At 33.4% G+C, this 18,907-nt stretch overlaps 2 protein-coding genes and 1 non-coding gene across 3 annotated transcripts; 1 reads left to right on the top strand and 2 right to left on the bottom strand.

Moving 5' to 3' along the window:
• Positions 1-2,233: 2,233 nt before the first annotated feature.
• Positions 2,234-11,439, top strand: LOC126707522 (probable CoA ligase CCL6). Its single transcript, XM_050407212.1, has 19 exons — positions 2,234-2,565; positions 3,966-4,029; positions 4,928-5,017; positions 5,139-5,195; positions 5,610-5,658; positions 5,842-5,918; positions 6,783-6,822; positions 6,917-7,011; positions 7,095-7,259; positions 8,290-8,400; positions 8,538-8,625; positions 8,714-8,780; positions 8,890-8,965; positions 9,041-9,158; positions 9,561-9,806; positions 9,960-10,099; positions 10,292-10,474; positions 10,557-10,676; positions 11,186-11,439. The coding sequence occupies exons 1-19, from the start codon at positions 2,417-2,419 to the stop codon at positions 11,231-11,233; spliced, it is 1,983 nt and encodes a 660-aa protein (XP_050263169.1). The 5' UTR covers positions 2,234-2,416; the 3' UTR covers positions 11,234-11,439.
• On the bottom strand, positions 3,782-3,855 carry TRNAI-AAU (transfer RNA isoleucine (anticodon AAU)). The gene has a single exon. It is a non-coding gene; the product is annotated as a tRNA-Ile (tRNA).
• Positions 11,440-12,490: 1,051 nt separating the features above from the next.
• LOC126707523 (cold-regulated 413 plasma membrane protein 2-like) lies at positions 12,491-15,436 on the bottom strand. Its single transcript, XM_050407213.1, has 4 exons — positions 15,150-15,436; positions 13,414-13,521; positions 13,263-13,333; positions 12,491-13,038 (listed from the first exon to the last, which is right to left on the bottom strand). The coding sequence occupies exons 1-4, from the start codon at positions 15,311-15,313 to the stop codon at positions 12,785-12,787; spliced, it is 597 nt and encodes a 198-aa protein (XP_050263170.1). The 5' UTR covers positions 15,314-15,436; the 3' UTR covers positions 12,491-12,784.
• Positions 15,437-18,907: the final 3,471 nt, after the last annotated feature.

Raw genomic sequence — 18,907 nt, 5'->3', positions numbered from 1 at the left:
TTTTCCTTGCTCAGAAGCCTCAAACTTGGTTCTCCACCGCGTATATGTATATCTTCGTAAAGACTAATTAAACAGCCTGAACATAGCTGGGTTCTATTATTAATCAGCCACTTGGCTGCAGTGTAGGGATCTAAGGGATGAGATTGACTGGCCTGCAGTGACTATTACCGTCTACTAATGCAGATTTGTGACTAATCATGATTTGGGTATTTTGTTTTTAGCTTTTTTTTTTATATTTTTTTTAATGGGTTGTACACTTGACTTGGAATTGCTAATGAAATGCATCTTCAATCCCTAAAAGCTACTGTTATTACTTTTTTTCCCCCAATAGATTCAATAGGATTTCAAATCTAGTGTTTGTTCCATGAAATTTATTCTTTATCATCCAACTAAGATATCAATTAATTTTTTATGTAGGCAATGTTTGAATCCTAGATATTTTATTTAAGCACAAGAAACTTTACGTTAAGCTAATTAAAATCCACTATTATTGTTATTAAACTAAGCTAATATTTATTTTTGTATTAAGTATTAAAAAAAAAAAAGCGATCATTCAGCAAATCGGCCGATGCTGTAGATCATAAAAGCTGCCGTTGTTTATGATTTTAAAGATGCATCCAATTATGGGTAATTATTGAGTACTCTTGGAATACTATAAATGCATATTCCTCATTCTCACATAATTGTTGATTCTACTAATTAAATTTATGGTTGGACTCATAATTCATATGAAAATGAGAAGTACACATTATTTCTGGTACTCTCAAAATATTTAATAATTTTCCCTCAATTATGGCGGACTTTTTGGTTGACATTTAATTCAATATCTATATCTTCATGGTTTATGTTTGAATAACAAATAAACTAACATTTTTTGGACCAATCAAATTTAATGACTTCTTTTTTATTGGATTTGAAACATCTTTACATCTTTGCATTCTCATATAATTGTAGATTCCACTAATTAAATTTACAGCTGGACTCATAATTCATGTGAGAATGAGAAGTACACATTATTTCTGGTACTCTCAAAATATTTAATAATTTTCCCTCAATTATGGCGGACTTTTTGGTTGACATTTAATTCAATATCTATATCTTCATGGTTTATGTTTGAATAACAAATAAACTAGCATTTTTTGGACCAATCAAATTTAATGACTTCTTTTTTATTGGATTTGAAACATCTTTACATCTTTGCATGCTTGGAAGTATTCTCAAGAAAGGGGAAAAAAAAGAGGCTTGCTTGGAACGATAAATAGAATGGAAATAAGCAATCTTCATGCGGACAAGATTTTTAAGAGACATTTCATTTATTCTATTGTTGAAAATTTTGAGAACGAATGAAATGGTTGGAAGAAAATTTATATTTCATTTCATTTCATTTTCTTTTAAGCCTTCCTCTCAAAAGTGAGAGAAACACTCATTCTTTTAATAAAATAGAGGTGAAATCTAGATTTTTTAAGCATATGAATCTCATATAATCTTTTTTCTTTTTCTTTTTTTCATGTCATTACTTTATATATATATATATATATATATGTATATATATATATGAACTTCCAAAAAATTAAGAGAAAATATATTTATTTATTTATTTCAATTTCATTTAATTATTTTATCATCCATCAATTCCATTTTATTATTCTATAATAATAAATCTAGAATACAATATATATATATATATATATATATATTTTCTTTTTAATAATTAATGACATGATTTATTGTGATTATCGCATGATAAAAAAGGTTCTACTATGAGTAGACCTAAGCAAAAGCAATATTGCTTTAATCACAACTATGAAAATATTGAATTCTTAGCACTAATTCTTATAAAAAAAAAATAGAAGTATTATTACTCATCTTATAAAATATAAACTCCTATAAAGTCCTACCCATAGAATATAGGAGTAGGAGGTTTAGATGAGGGAGGATTTGACTCAGCACTGTAAGCTCGCCTACCACTGTCTATTTTATTTTCTTGAGCAAAACCCTATCCTTGTCTTTGATCAAATAAAGACAAAAAGAATACTAAGACAAGAAAACGAGTTTTGTTTAAAACATAAATTAACAATAAATAAAGTAATTCGTGGGTCAGTCACCCACCTATCATCTACCATTATAAATGCTGTGCAAGAAAATCACCATATACAGACACAAAAACCTTTAATGTGTCATAAAACGCCTATAAAATTGGTCAGACACATCTTTCTTAATGTGATCTAAGAATTTATTGCTTTAGCTCAACTAACTCACCCAAAGTCCCACCTCCCCCAACTCCCTCTTTCACTCTTTCTTTGTGGTTAAATTCAGCAAAAACATTTTTACAAGCTCTTAAGAAAAAGCTTCAGTCTCTAAGGTCATCTTTAAAAGGTTCTTGAAATTGAAAGCCTGTTTCTACATTTTGATAACAATGTCAGATATCTACACAGTGAAGGTTGAGGAATCAAGGCCTGCAACAGCTCAAAAGCCATCGGCAGGGCCTGTGTATAGAAGCATTTATGCTAAAGATGGTCTCTTGGACTTGCCGGCCGGATTGGAATCTCCATGGCAATTCCTCAGGTTTGTAGTTTATATTATATGCATTCATGTGCTCCCTTTTGAGAATTAGATTGCTAATTGCTATTGCATGTGTTTATATAGTTGGATCAATGCTATGTGTGCTCATAGGATTAGAAAAATCTGTTTTAAGAAATGACTAGCAAAGCAAGCCATTCTCTAACAAGCATGTCAGATGTGTTATGAACAAGTCTCAGTGCATGCATTGGCCAATGAGAGTCATGGAAAAGCACATATATAAAGTAAAATCAGCCAAGGTTGGGTGAGAGACCAACAAGCTAGAGAGAGCAGGTCACCTAAGCATGAATTTACTGTAAAATTTAAATGGAAATGTAAAACTAATTCTTCATTTTGTTGTTTAGATTTTTTTTGTTGATTTGTTTTTGGGACCAATCTAATAAATTACTATGACAAACTCATCTACAATTATAAGATGAAATTGTTGACCCCTTCTCATTTTTCTTTGACCTTAAATAACATAAATTCCTAGGCACTAAGTATTATAATTTTACTTTCTCATTATAGAAAGCAAAAAAATACTAATATAAATTCTTAAGAACTATTGGTATTTTGTTTGGAGATCAGACAAAATCTTAGTTGTAGTTAGCTGTGTGACTGTGTCATGGATACACATTTGTCTTGTTATGTTAACCGTTTATCGGATATTTGTCCTGTTGTAACTGGAATCCGTAAGCCCAAACAAAAACAAATGTTTGTCGTGAAGAAAAGGTTGTGGTAAATGGCCCAAATAATTTCGTTATTAACTTATTATAATTATTATTGGACTCTAACTAATTTTTTTGTTTGTAGTAGCCTAATAACTGTAGAGTAATGGCCCAAATCAAACAAAAAGTATTTTTGTTAGTCTAATCTAATTTTTAAGAAAAAAAAAAAAGAATAATTGTTTTGTTTGTAGTAGCCTAATAACTGTAGATTAATGGCCCAAATCAAACAAAAAGTATTTTTGTTAGTCTAATCTAATTTTTAAGAAAAAAAAAAATAATTTTTGTAGTGTAATACTGTAATAAGAAAATTGTAGAGTAATGGCCCAAACCAAACAAAAAGTAGTTTTGTAGTCTAATGTAAAAGAAAAAAAAAATAGAAAGTAGTCTAACTTAAAGAAAAAAATTAGTAGTCTAATGTAAAGAAAAAATTAGAAGAAAAAAAATTAAATTAGTATTCGGATGTAAAGAAAAAAAAAATAGAAAACAATTGATTATGGCCCATGCAGGTTTCGAACCTGCGACCTTCGCGTTATTAGCACGACGCTCTAACCAACTGAGCTAATAGGCCAATTTCTGATTTGATAAAAGCATTTTTAGAACCATTTATTTAAACGTAATACATTCAAAGCCAAGCACTATGCTGGGATATCTCCTCTGAAACTATGTTTATTGTGGCAGCGACTCAGCTAAGAGGAACCCCAGCAATCCAATGCTGGGTCGACGTCAAGTCACCGACTCAAAGGTACAATACAACTCACTCTTCGTTTTCGTCTCTCCCTCTTACATGTGTCTATGTCCTTAGGAATAATAATAGTAGGGTACTTAACAAAAATAATAATATTAATAGTAGGGTAGGGACACAACATTAATTTTCACAATTTGCTAAGATTATAATTGTAACAGGAAATATCAATTTCACATGGCCTGTTATGCACAGCCTCACCTCACCTCACTTTTATTAATTGGAAGTTTACCGAAATAAGTTTTGTTTGTTTGTGTCATCATAATTATTGTCACAACTTTGAAGCGATGAAAAAAAATAATAATAATAGTAGGGTAGGGACACAACATTAATTTTCACAATTTGCTAAGATTATAATTATAATGTGGAATATCAATTTCACATGGCCTGTCATGCACAACCTCACCTCACCTCACCTCACTTTTATTAATTGGAAGTTTACCAAAACAACTTTTTTCTGTTTGTGTTGTCATAGTTATTGTCACGACTTTGAAGAGATGGAAAAAAAGTAATAAATTCATATAATTATGATTATTTAATACTCATAGTCGATCACTTCAACAAATTATGATAAAAGTTATGGTCGTATAAATAGTTATTAAGCTTTGACTTTAACAATTGTGAACAAGCTATGAATTTATTATTATTATTATTATTATTATATTATTTTTTCCTATAGTTAGCACATTAAAATCTATAGTAAGGCATTAAATTTTACAATTTTTCTCATATGTAGTGGTATGTCGCGCTACTCATAACTTAACACCTTAAAAACTAGCGAAAAAAGGTTGTCACTTGGGAAATTTGGAATTGCCTTGAAGAGTGAAGACCATAAGCTAAATTTTCATTGGAAGAAGCTAAAATACTAATAAAAATATTTGACTGAATTCATTCACAGGTGGGTCCCTATGTGTGGCTCACATATCAGGAGGTTTATGATGCAGCCATCCGCGTGGGCTCTGCCATCAGGAGCCGTGGTGTCAATCCTGTAAGTCCAAATTGCACTTTGGCTAACTTAGAAATTTTTTTTTTCTTCAAAGAATTAGGCAATTAGTTTATGTGGAAATCCAATTTATAAGTTCTACTAATGTGTGTTATTATGCATGTAGGGTGATCGTTGTGGTATATATGGGTCCAACTGTCCAGAATGGATAATTGCAATGGAGGTATATATACATTTATATACATACATTATACTTGTAGTTATCAATCTTGCTTGGCTTCATAGATATTGATGTTACATAGTAAATGTGTTTTTTTTTTTTTTTTTTTTTTTTTTTTTTTTTTGGTGTAAAAGTGTATTATGATTGAGAACATTTCTTAGGAAACAAACTAAGAAAAACAACCTTCATTACAAAGGGCTAGTAGCTAGGTTGAGAAGTTCAGTGTGTATTGTAGTCATTTTCCCTCATGTTTTGCTTCCTAACCTTTTTTTTTTTGGCTAAGGGTATTTGTTTGTAACTCACTTTAACAAGTTTTATAAGGTTATATGGTAAAGATGAAAGACTAAGATAGCAATGTTTAAGTAACAGTTTGAACTGTGTAGTGTTATTTTGATGTTTATGTTTGATTTTCAACAGGCATGTAACAGCCAGGCTGTGACATATGTACCTCTGTATGACACACTGGGTATGTTTTCCCATTTTTTTTTCATCAATAAATCTCAGTGTGCTAATTACTATCATCTTCACCATGTGTTTGTGGGTGCACACACCCTCTCCTAGTGGCAATCAATGTACTTGAATTGTAGACCACTTGGTTGAGTTATCAAAAGAGTCTGATTATGTAACTCTGTAATTTTGCTCATCACAGGACCAAATGCAGTGGAGTTCATCATCAACCATGCTGAAGTTTCAATAGCTTTCGTGCAAGAGAACAAAATATCTGCTGTAGGTTCTCCTTCTATCAATTTCATTTTTTTTTTTTTTTTTATTGTAAACGAAACATTACTGGTCTAAATTAGCTATCAATTTTTGAAATATTGATGATCTGATTCAATAACCAATAAGGTGGTATGAAACCTGTGATCAATACAAAGAATTGATTTTCAACTTACCTTCAAGGACTTTCACTCGTAAATTTAGAATCAAACTTAATTAGTTACCTCACTTTTGTCGTTTTTGGTTCTGAAACCATTGAAAGATTTTTCTTGTTCTCTGAGGACCTCTATTTTTTCTTATTAGTTTTAACATAACAGGAACAGACAACATCTTGGAATGCTTATAAATTTTGTAACAAGTACCCTGGTTGTAAAGAGTTTTGTACAACCATGTTGCCCACTTGATTTCTTCTATCCTACCAAACACCTCCAACATAAGTTTTGACTCTTCATCTGTTATACCTGTTCACTCTTAAATGGTGCTCAGATTTGAAATCCCATGAAAAGCATTATTACAATGCATTACCATAGTAGGAAGGTTACCGTGAGAAGATGCTATGGTCTATAAAACTCATAGTTGATAATTGACAACAATATGGTTGTAAGCAATTCATGTTTTCTTTTTTATATTTTTGCCATGCCACTTCAAAGAACTGGTAATTTGTTGGTTCTAAAATTGCTTAGCTAGTTATGTTTGTGGGAATGTTTGTAGTTGGCACTTGGGACGTCCTTGTTTCTCACTTTTTGCCTATGGTCAGCGTGTGTTTCTGTTCTGTGCATGTCAAACATCAATTCATGGATGAAAATAATATACTCGGTGCAACTCACGTCTCTCAATTTTTTTTCCTCACTCAAGTGGTAACTCTTTGTGCAGATTCTATCATGCCTCCCTAGATGTTCAGAAAATTTTAAAAGTAGGTCAAGCTGCTATCTTCTGTCTAATAATACTCAAAAGACAGTATGCAGGTCCTTGGGTGGGGAACTAAATTATGTGTTTTCTTTGCTCAGCTATTGTCAGCTTTTCAAATATTTCAAGCACACAAAAGAAAGAAGCTGAAGAAGCGGGGGTTTCTTGCTTTTCCTGGAAGGAGTTTTCTGAGTTGGTAGGATGTCAATCTACATTGTTCATCTATATAATGAATGCATATTACTGTCTACGTTGATTTTGACTGGTCAATCAAAACAGGGAAGTTTGAATAACGAACTGCCTCCAAAAAACAAGGCTGACATCTGCACAATAATGTATACAAGTGGAACAACAGGAGAACCAAAAGGTGTCATTCTTACAAATGCAGCTATAATGGCAGAAGTATTGACGACGGACCACCTACTTTTACTAACAGATAGAGTGGTAAACAACCAAACACAAATTATGATTTCTTGAAGCTGTATGATTCTATAACTTTTTTAGTTTCTGCATTTCTTGGAGTTTTAAAGTCACTCCTTGTCAAAAGATAGCTAAGAAGTGCCCAATATTCTGTTCTAACTTGCAACTCAATTCATTATCTGTCTGTAATTTGGTGATATTCTTTTGTGTCATAAATCATCACCAAATTCTAATCTCCATCACATTAAGTCTGCTTTAGAATGCCTGATCAATAGATGTTGTTTAAATAGACTGTAAGATAACTGCGCATGATGATTTTTGTCTACAAAAGCAAATAAATGTTTACAGAACATACATTTAATGTAAGTTGTTGCTGATTAGCCAATGCCAATTATGTTTCTAAGTGCATAACAATGGTCATATAAGGTTATTTTCCCATTATAATGACAAGAAATCCAGAATGATAATAAACTTATCAAGATAAATATAAGATTCCTATTAAGAATAAAAATCAGAAGAATTTATGGTTTGCATTCATGTATGCGCAGTCAAATTTGTGAAACAACATCACTGTTATTTCTGGTTCATTCAAGAAAAATCTGTTGGTTCTTCTTGCCATTTTCAGTACATCATCATGTAAGAACTCCATCTGTTAGCTTATGAATTAATCTAGAATTGGGCATATGTACTTTGTGTTCAATGGCTTACTTCTGCTATAGATCTAAGAAGTATTTTCTACGAGATACGTAATTATTAGTCATAGTTAATCCTAACGGAAGTCATTCCCTCTTTTAAAAGATGCATGTTTTAGTATTGTCAAGATTCTTAAATGGAACGTGGTAGGTCATTGGTCTGAATAGCAAAGGCAGAGTGTTAATGTATGTCATAAGTTCAAACCTTACGAAGGAAAAAAAAGGATGTAAGTAAACCAATGTAAGTCTATGTCAAATTTTGCTATTAAGTCATTCATTGATGATGGACCACAAAAAATTTTCTTCATGAAATTATATGGCAGTTACATTGTGGTATTGACATAGAATCTTCTCTATTACAGTGTTCAGAAGAAGATTCATATTTCTCCTTCCTTCCTTTGGCCCATGTATATGATCAAATAATGGAGAGCTATTGCATCTATAAGGGCTCCTCAATAGGATTTTGGCGAGGCGTAAGATTAAGATTCATCTCTTTAAATGAGTTCTTTCTTCCATCTATTTATTTGACTGTATGTCTTTGAATTGCCAATGTTGAACTTGTCCAATGTGTTTTTTTTTTTTTTTTTTTTTCTTTGCTTTAAATTTGCAGGACATTAGGTTTCTGATGGAGGACATACAGGAACTGAAGCCATCTATGTTTTGTGGGGTTCCTAGAGTTTATGATCGTATATACAGTGGTATATTATTTTTCTATACATCACATTGAATTATATGCATTTATTTTTTTTTTCATTCTAAACGTTGGCCTTAAATTTTCGTTTAAAGGTATACTTAATAAAATTTCATCGGGAGGTGCGTTGCGGAAGGCATTGTTCCAATATGCTTATAACTAGTATGTTTATCGATAACCACTTCATTATACCTATCAAGAAAAAGTTTAAAGATAACAACTTCATTAAATTACTTTTCTCCCCTACTGAATGACTAATGGAATCTGGCAGCAAGTTGGGAAATCTAGAGAAGGGACTTAATCAAGATAAAGCAGCACCTCTCTTGGACAGGCTTATCTTTGATAAGGTCAGTCATATATCCTTCCCCATCATTACTCTGGAAGATCTAATTTACATTCTAATAATGTGTTAATCATTATAGATCAAACAAGGATTAGGGGGGCGAATTCGTATCTTGTTATCAGGCGCTGCACCTTTGACTAGGCACGTGGAGGAGTTTTTGAGGGTCACCAGCGGCTCTACTTTATCCCAAGGATATGGTAATTTAGACCAACTGTTTTTAATTAGAGTTGTTTTTAAGCTTATCAATGGTGGTAACATTTAAGTTACATACTTTTGTTTTATTTTTGTTATCAAACTTTCTATAAATTCATAGGCAACATTCAAATTTAATAATTTCCCACAATTTCATCATTGAGGAAGCTGATTACTTACATTTTGGATGTAATTTAAAGCGTCATTTGGAGATTTAAGAGAAACTACAAAATCAATATGCATACTTAAACAACCAATCTCACCTTTGCTTTGTTTTACTCCGAATGATGAATTAAAAAAAGCCTTAACGCTTATTTATTATATCCAAGCATATCATAAGTTCTAATTATTTTCCACTGTTCTCATGTACTTCTTTCTATCAGCTTATAATATTTGCTCATGATCAGGTCTTACTGAAAGTTGTGGTGGGTGTTTTACATCCATTGGCGATGTATTTAGCATGATCGGAACTGTTGGAGTCCCCATCACAACCATTGAAGCCAGGCTTGAGTCAGTGCCAGAGATGGGATATGATGCACTTGCCAGCATGCCACGTGGAGAGATTTGCCTGAGGGGAACAACCTTGTTCTCTGGTTACCACAAGCGACAAGACCTGACTGAAGATGTCCTTGTTGACGGGTGGTTTCATACAGGTAAAACCTTGCTAGTACAATGCATTGACAAACAGTTACATTCTAAGGCTGTATTTGTCACTGGTTAGGAACTTCTATAACTGCTATAAGACAGAAAATACTTATTCAGAGAGTATGTGAATGTTGATGGGCCTAATTTTGAGAATAACGCAGGTGACATTGGAGAATGGCAGCCCAACGGAGCAATGAAAATCATTGACAGGAAAAAGAATATATTTAAGCTGTCTCAAGGTGAATATGTTGCTGTAGAGAACATCGAAAGCACATACTTGCGATGCCCTCTTTTAACATCGGTATGTTGCTGGTGTCCACAATGGTGCCCCATGTAAAAATAGTCTCTATAAAATAGAACATTGCATCTCTTTTTGTCTAAGAACATATGAGTTTCTGTTAGTAAGTTGATCTGCATAGCCCATTTAGTTTTCAATTTTTTTTTTACCACTTATCTAATTCTAAATGTGCTATTGACTTATCTTTGTTAACAGATTTGGGTCTATGGGAACAGTTTTGAGTCATTCCTCGTAGCTGTGGTGGTTCCTGACAGAAAGGCATTAGAGGATTGGGCAATAAACCATAATGTCACTGGTGATTTTAATTCATTATGTGAAAACCTGAAGGCAAGGAAATACATTTTAGATGAGCTTAATAACACTGGTCACAAAAACCAGGTATGTACTTGTGTCTCGATCCCTATTGCTAATTTCATGCAGAGTTATGTCTTTTTATTCTGACTTGAAAGACATCCTGCAGCTTCGAGGCTTTGAGATGTTAAAAGCAGTCCATTTGGAACCAAATCCCTTTGACATGGAGAGGGATCTGATAACTCCAACATTCAAATTGAAGAGACCACAATTGCTCAAGTACTACAAGGTATGCCTTGTGTTCTTTTTATTTTATTTTATTTTTCTCTATCAATTGTTTACTTGACTGCTCATTATTGCTATGACTTTCTATTGGACCCAAGTTTTTCCTTCCCATGTTTCCCTAGTAAAAGGGTGAAAAATTCATCTTTCCAAAAGTATATAGCTTCATAAATGTGTGTACTCTATATAGTTTTATTACAGTTTTGCGATTTTCTATGAAAAGCAAGAAGGATCAAATAAAAAGGTCCAAGGGCATTTTACTATTCACTAGAACCTGAACTTGAATCTAAAAGCTCAGGGCCCCAAAAGCGAGATGTGTTTTATCAAGGATTGACTGGAAGATAAATAGCAATACCTCTCGCTTTTATTTTACGATAGTTCTTTTGGCTGGCATTCAGAACTTCCTTTTAAAGTGTCCCTTATTGTCCTTTATATTCTTTCTATTGATCTACCATGGAAGTTGGTGTGTTGGACTATGCAGCATCAATATGATCTTTTCCCCAATGTCATCTGCAGGACACTGTTGATCAATTGTACAGTGAAGCCAAGGGAATAAGAGTGTGAGAACAGCATTGTAAGCTATAAACCGGAATGCAGATATTACCAATTTGTGGCAGTTTGCCAAAAGTTTGTTTATTTTATATTTTATATTGTCTAAAAACTTGTAGAAAAAGTGTTCATATCAAAATCAAATCATATGTACCCAACAGTGTATGAATAAGCAGATTCTTGCTCTTGTTTAATTATAAATAAAAGATCCTTTGACATCATCCATGCTCCTGCTGAAAATTATATTCCTCTTCTTTACCTTTCTATATAATCTAAAGAGGTATCAAAAGTCTAGGGGGGGTAAAAATAATAAAGAACCTCCTCGAATTTTTTTAAGTCTGTTTAGCTTGACAGCACCATGAGACCAGATTTTATCTAGAGATATGAGCAATGACAAAGATTCTCAAGGAATCCATCTATGGTATCCAGCTTTTTACCAGAAATTAAATAGCTGATATTCTTCAATTTTTGGGCCTCAAATTTTCTTTTCTTGTTTAACAAATCGACCGCCACTATCAAGGAGTTTGAAGTTTAATTCAACCAGGGTTTTAAGGTGGTTCTCTGTGCTATGCATATACCCTGAGAAAGATTCAAGATCAAGTTTACCTCCCAAAACACAAGCTCATACAAGGAAAATTATCTTCATATTATGGCAACAATATACGTATCTGTTTGAAAGCACAAACCATCGCATATTTTGTTATAGCGCCTGACGTTTCTGACTGTTTGTGAAATGGCTGGCTTAAATCACAGTTGCAACTAGTAAATGTTCAATAACATGAAAGTTTAGAGGTAATAATTGATTTGACTAGTCAAGTCTCTTAGCATGGGATCAAACTTGGATCAAATCCTGCCTTCATCAAGGATTGCAGAGGTTTAATGGAAGAAAGAGGCTACCTATCATTGTGTAGTCCATAAGCTGAGCCTCCAACAGATCAAGAGAGAAAAATATTGCTGGCAAGTCTGATGGTATCCTCCATTTTAATTTTTGAGTTCTATCCTGGTACCTACCATTGTTAATCAGCCTACTGAAAACTAGTGATTTGATAACTGTAAGGCATGCAGGCCCTAGAAGACTTACACAGGGTTTCTTTAGAATAACCACAATCTGAATGGATCACTAGAACTTAAGGTTTTGTATTACATGTAAGGGCTATACAGCAATTCCACAAGGTCCGTATTGACCATTCTTTTAATTGGAGCTGATGAAAGATGTAACATATCGAAGTAACATGACAATGGTGCTGAACTTGTCAGGCTTAACCAAAGAACAACACAAACAAGACAGTTGATAAAAATTTGCAAGCTTCAAAAGCAATTCACATGCTACCATGACCGCACCAATGGGAAGTCAAGTAGAAAGTCCAGACAGGGCAGAAAAACAGAAAGATTGTGCCAATTCTTTCACAAATTCAACAGCATGAAAGACAAGTTTTCCTTTCACAATTATACAGATGTAACAGAACACTGGCAATGATTTTGTAGGTCTTAATAAAATAATGGCACGAAGATAAAGATTCTTAAAATTGCAAGCATCAAAACAATCATATGCTGCTAAGGGTGCACCTATAGCACATCAAGTACCAGTGCCCAGACGGGATAGATAAACAGAAGGACTATTCCAATTGTGTTTGATAGACCATTGGCTTTTGTGAAAGAATTTCTGAACCCACCAGATGCCCGGATGTGTTCTTGAAGCAAATAACCCGCAATGGCGAGACATATTAACACACCAACCCAGCTGTCCCTTACGGTGTCTGCAAGTAAACTAGGGGCTACCACCGTCAGAAGAATGAAAGCACCTGGAAGTTCCAGCCAATCTGCAGTTACAGTCATAGTCAGTAAATCGATAGTGAAAAATAATTGATTGATTATGATTATTTGGTTGGATAGCAGATATCATGCTGGTAGTGATAGCAAATGAAGATGGGAAGCTAAGAGTTTCAGTCAGAAAATTCCGAGTAAGATTCACTTAGATTGCATTAGTCAAAAGCATTAAAGCATAAACATGATCATTCAACAGTAACCAAGACTTATATAATACCTGGGAAATGTTTTGGGAAGAAAAGGCGCAACACAACAGCAACGAAAGCAATCCATTTCCCAATCTCTCCCCTGCATCACCAAAAAATTAAGTAGCACGAAAGCATACACAGATTGAGGTCATTGAAAACAGTGGTTCCCCAATTAATCACCTGAGTATGCTGAACAGTAGTGAAGGAAGACTCAAGAAGATGTATGGGATCAACAGAGATGTAAGAATGTTTGTCTTCCAGTTTGTTCGATCCAAGATCAACAAATAACTACAGCAAGCATATGAAGTAAATCGATTAGGCCACACTAAACTCTATGACCAACACAAATAATAACAGACATGACATACTATAAAACAGCATAGTTACCCAAGATCCATTAACCAGACAAAATAATTACAAAAATTAAAAAAATATAGACTAGAAAAAATATCATATGATGGGGTGTAGCTAGAGGAAGAAAAGTTTTGGCTGCAGTAAATGACCAAAAGTATACTCATTGATCAAATTGATGTTCTTATAAAGTTTTCCTTTCACAAAATACGTTTGATCATGAGAAAGTCTGTTGCCACAACTTTTGTGCCACAACTTTGATCTGGTCGATTGTAAGTGGTAGAGAAAAAGTGATAGCCAGTCACTCGCAATCAACCACATCAGAATTGTGGCACAAAAGTTGTGGTCATAGACTGTTTAATCTCATATCTTGTTGTCTCATTGTGATGTTATTCATTCAAAAAAAAAAAAAAACACCCTAATGGTGATGACACAGCATTGGCTTTATTGTTTATATGTTTGTGAAAATAAATAAGTATACTGCTTGTTTAGTGGTCCACATTATTCATGGTGTGCACATCCAATGCCAACGCTAGTCATAGCCTAATAGGACATGTAACAACTCCCAGTACAATGGCATTGCCACAGAGAAAATTATTGAATACTTAAGAAGTACTCTCCTTCTCACATGAATTGTGGATCCCACCATAAATTTAAATGAATAGGAACCACAACTATGTGAGAGAAAGGTACTCTCAGAGTACCCAATAATTAACCTTGCCACATATCCAATACATAAATGCTCTCAACTAATCTAAAGTGAAATAAATGCAAAGTGAAGAAAACATAGATCATCAAGGGAGAAAAGTGTGTGTGTGTGTATCCCATGATCCCATTAGAATTAGAAATTCATCATAGAAACTAGAAACAACCCCATCAAACATGGGTGCGAGCGAATGCATATTGAGTCCCCATTGGTAGATCACAGTTATATCAAAGATATAAAGTGAATGATCCCTTCAAATTCAATACATCTCATGAACAAGTCATAGTAATTAAACAATAACTAAAAGCTAAATTCAATAAAAATGAAAGAAAAAAAAAAAGAAACAAATACACTGAGTAGACTTTAACAAGATAATTCCCAAACCATTTCCTCTTCTTCTCTCTGTTTTTTTTTTTTTAATTAAATGATTTCTGCAAATTCCAATTAAATTGACCATCAAACCTAAATATCCACTGAAATGTTCAAGAAGTCTAAAAGAAAGCCTCTACTGATAAATCACCAAACAATGTCCCAAAAATTTAAAAACGAGATCTTGTTTTATAAGATATCATGATAACTGGTTTGAAAATTGAACCCACATGCTTATGCTTATTTATTAGCTATTACTAGCATTTAAGAAGAAGAAAGATTGTCAGAAAAGCTAAAAGACATGTATTTGTTATCCATTTCAACATCAACTTTATATCTATCTATCATCATAAAAAAATTAAATAAAGAAAAAGAAAGAAAGCTTTTAAATTGATCCAAAAGTCATTTGTATATATAGAAAAAGATCATAAAACTGTGAAACATTAAGAGAGAGAGAGAGATAGAGAGAGAGAGAGTAATATATATTTACATGGCAGCAAAAGCAGCGAGCCATTCAAGAAAAGTGGAGCCAAAGCCTAAGCTTCCAAGCTTGATGACATGGGTGGCTAGCTTTATAACAGAGTTTGCAAGATCTTTCACGTCAGAGCTAAATAGATCTTGATCAGTTTTCATTCTTATGTAGCCCTTCGCCATTGTACTAATCAATCTGAGTTCTTTCTTTCTTTTCTTTTTTTGCTTTCTGGGTATCTCTGTGATGGAGAGACAGGTGCGGAGATAACTAGAGAGACAGAGTTCAGTATATATTTATTATTTGACTGTCGGATTTGACATCGATGTGAGTGTGTTTTTTTTTTTTTTTTTTTTTTTTGAAGCAAAGTCGTGAGTGTGAACAGAGAGAATCCAATTTGGAGCTTTCTCTTTCTCAAAAAAAAAAAAAAATTGTAGCGTTCTACATAAAGAGTGACACGTGTATTCAATCATATGGACAATATATTCTTTCCTCATCCCCACTCTTCACTCTCCAGCTTCCACTTGTCATAGCTAGCCAACCAATGATGTCATAGACGTGTGTGTGTGCTTTTGTTTTTTTATTCCAAGTATTGTCCAATAAATAATTTGATGTCGGCACCATTCAAAGCACAAGATTTGTTATTCTACTCTTCAAAAAAAAAAAAGATTTGTTATTCTAACCCTTCAGGGAGATTTTATCTATAAACACAAAGTTTATGATCGATTGATACTGCTCATCATCATTTAAATATTGTAAAGTTTATTGGCATTGAGTCCATTATGGTATGTTTAAATACTATTTATTTTGTTGAAAATTAAAAATAATAAAAAAGATATTTTTTGATTACTATTCATTAATAAAATTACCATGCATTTGTCTATTTGCTCTGTTTATGTCCCATAAACAATACAATAGGCACTAGTTAAAAAAAAAAAAAAAAAAAACTGGCTGAAATACAAAACGCAGGAGAAGAGATGCGCATCCAAACCCTCACCATGGGAAGCATTAGGAATCCTAAAAGCATCTTCAATGGTCTATGTAAATCCAAAATTCTCTCTATAATAGAGAGTGAAACCCAAAAAAAAACTCTCCAATAGACTCTCTATACTTAGATTTTTTTTGGGCTCATGAACAGTAACTCATCAAGTCTAATGAACTACTGTTCACTCTTTAAATGCTTTTTTCCTATTATAATAATTAAGTGTTGAATAAAAATATGTTGGAAGAAGTGTAATTGTTAAAAAAAGAATAAATAATGAATGAAGAAATAATATTTAAATGGGATAAAAAATTTGTTAAAAATTTATTTGAAAAAATGAGTAGTTAAAAGTTAAATATTCTTTAAATAATACAAAAATTCGGAAATTATGCTAGAAATACTCTAAGTACTTTCTTTAGAATCGATTCTTTTCATGTCCCCTCTCCCCCACCATGCGAATAGGTGGAGGAGATAAAGGAGAATCCTAATCTCTTAAAATGATTCATTAGGAATCATCTGTAAGATAAATCTGTCACTTTTCTTTCAATTCTAAGTATTTGCCTTATTGGGTAGAATGCATTTCCCATCTCGACTCTTCACTCTTCAGCTTCCACCTGCCATAGATAGCCAACCAATGATGTCATAGACGTGTGCGTGTGTTTTTTTTTCTTTTTCTTTTTTCAAGTATTGTCCAATAAAAAATTTGACGTCGGTACCATTAGTTTTTTTTTTTTTTTTGAGTGGTACCGACGTCATTGACGTCGGTAACATTCAAAGGACAGGAATTGGTATTCTAACCCTCGGGAGATTTTATCTACAAACACAAAGTTGATGACTTATTGATATTGCTCATCATAATTTATCTATTGTAAAGTTTGGATTTGGCTTAGTTTAAGGACTTTTTTTTAATTGAATATTTTTTTTATTTTTAATATACAATAACAAATGGTAATGTGTTTTAATCCTCATATTTTATTTAGTTAATAGATGATGTGACAGTCTTTCATTAAAATGAAAGAAAATTCTTTTAAAAAAAAATACTGATGATAAGTCAAATTCGTAACACACTATGAGAAGCATTAGCAGGGACCTAGGTGGGGCTCAAAGGGGATCGGCCCCCTGGGTCTAAATATATATATATATATATATATATTTAGTTATTATATATGTCATTTTTGTAGTTCGGCCCATTTGAAATCTTAGGCTCCCTTTCTTCTCAATAAGTTTAACTAGCCTCATCCAAATAGTAACTATATAACCCAAAAATTTAACAAAAACAATAAAAATATTCACAATGGTGATTGTATTTTAGCCAAAAAAAAAAATTATTTTACTACCAAAAAATCATGTGTTATTGGAGAAGTTAAAGCCAATTTTTTTGCAACTACAGTAAACTAGTATAAATACCAGTTGATTGTAACAAGTTGTTAAAAATCAAATACAATATTTTATTAAGATTATATCTCTTCCTTCAATTAAAAAACTCAAATTCTCTCTATTCTTTTATTATTTTAATGAGTTGTTTATATTATTTTAAATGAAGTGATAAAAAAATAGAACATTTGATATTGGGTGTATTGTAAAGTGAGTTAGTAAAATAGATAAAGTACATTTTTAAGATGCTAGCTAAAATGTCTAGCACCACCACTGTAAATGCTTTAACTTCAATAACAACAAAAATCCTAGCCAGCCTAGTATTAAAAAAACCATTATTTTGTTTTTTTTTTCTTTGTTAGTAAAATGATTGCATCTTAATGTATTTAGGAATATCGATTTTAAGTATTTATAAATTTTTAATATTATATGGATACTGTGAGGTCAGAGAATTTATGACCCTGACCCACTTTATATTAAGCCCCAAGGCCCGAACCGAGGAGAGATATTGCCGAGGACGCACAATGAAAGTCCAAAACGGCCTAAGGATATGGCCGAGGATAATCTTGTTCTCGGCATCCCCTAGTGCCCCTAAAAGAAAGGGCGAGCACAGTACAGGAGCGGCCCAAGTAAAAAGCTGCCAAAACTGCAATAATGAACTCTGCGCCTGACAGGTCCATGCTCTTCGCCATGCTCTTCAGTTTTTACAACCACTCCCAACCACTCTAGGTATGGGCTGATAAGACAAGTATCAAACCCGAAAAGTTGAGCGTACACGTGGACGTTGGAGAGAGGGTAAATGCTAGTATAAAAAGGAAAGAGAAGCAATTCAGAAAGATGGGGGACAAGTCGTCTCCCAGACCATGGAGTCCTAAAAAAGGAGAATAATAAGAACATGAAGCTCCTCGGATGAGGTCTAGGGACCGGAGCCATTCAGGACGTACCGGAAAAGATTATTGTTAGACATGTCAGGTTCACCCTTGTGCAAATTGTTATGGAAACCATGACGAATTACCGTCCAGTGACCGAGACCTAGCCTTTTAAACCCACGCTCTACAAATTATATTGTTTGGGCCCTTAACGTGCGAACCCAATGTCATTTTGGGGTCGTTACAAATTAAGACCCTACAATTGGCACCGTCTGTGGGAAAGGCTTTTGCGTTGGCACAGGCGGTGGATCGAGAAAGTCCCTTCGGCACTTCCAGCAGCCCGTTGTAGTGCCCTAACATAAAGTTCCACTAGGGGCTACATTTCGAAGCGTCAATAGCGCGGATGGTTCTAGGGGCTTCCAACATCAGATCAACGTCCCACACCTTGGCCGAGGGGCTAATCCCCCCAACTACTTAAAGAAATTCTAAGTTTTGGACAGAAAAAAAGGTATTGCATGGTCCTCGGACTCAAACTTATGGGGAAACCAACTACT

Source organism: Quercus robur, chromosome 11 (genome assembly GCF_932294415.1).
Source record: "Quercus robur chromosome 11, dhQueRobu3.1, whole genome shotgun sequence".
Classification (NCBI taxonomy): domain Eukaryota; kingdom Viridiplantae; phylum Streptophyta; class Magnoliopsida; order Fagales; family Fagaceae; genus Quercus; species Quercus robur.
The sequence above is the reverse complement of the archived record's forward strand: the minus strand, read 5'-3'. Positions and strand labels throughout refer to the sequence as shown.

Bases quoted from the DNA above. Each gene is read 5' to 3' on its own strand.
- LOC126707522 (XM_050407212.1), top strand. From the start codon at position 2,417: ATGTCAGATATCTACACAGTGAAGGTTGAGGAATCAAGGCCTGCAACA. The intron at 5,018-5,138 runs GTAAGTCCAAAT...TTATGCATGTAG, and splicing joins GGAGCCGTGGTGTCAATCCT to GGTGATCGTTGTGGTATATA. The intron at 5,919-6,782 runs GTAGGTTCTCCT...CTCTTTGTGCAG, and splicing joins AAGAGAACAAAATATCTGCT to ATTCTATCATGCCTCCCTAG.
- LOC126707523 (XM_050407213.1), bottom strand. From the start codon at position 15,313: ATGGCGAAGGGCTACATAAGAATGAAAACTGATCAAGATCTATTTAGC. The intron at 13,522-15,149 runs GTAAATATATAT...TGCTTGCTGTAG, and splicing joins CTCGCTGCTTTTGCTGCCAT to TTATTTGTTGATCTTGGATC. The intron at 13,039-13,262 runs GTATTATATAAG...CTGTAACTGCAG, and splicing joins CTTCCCAAAACATTTCCCAG to ATTGGCTGGAACTTCCAGGT.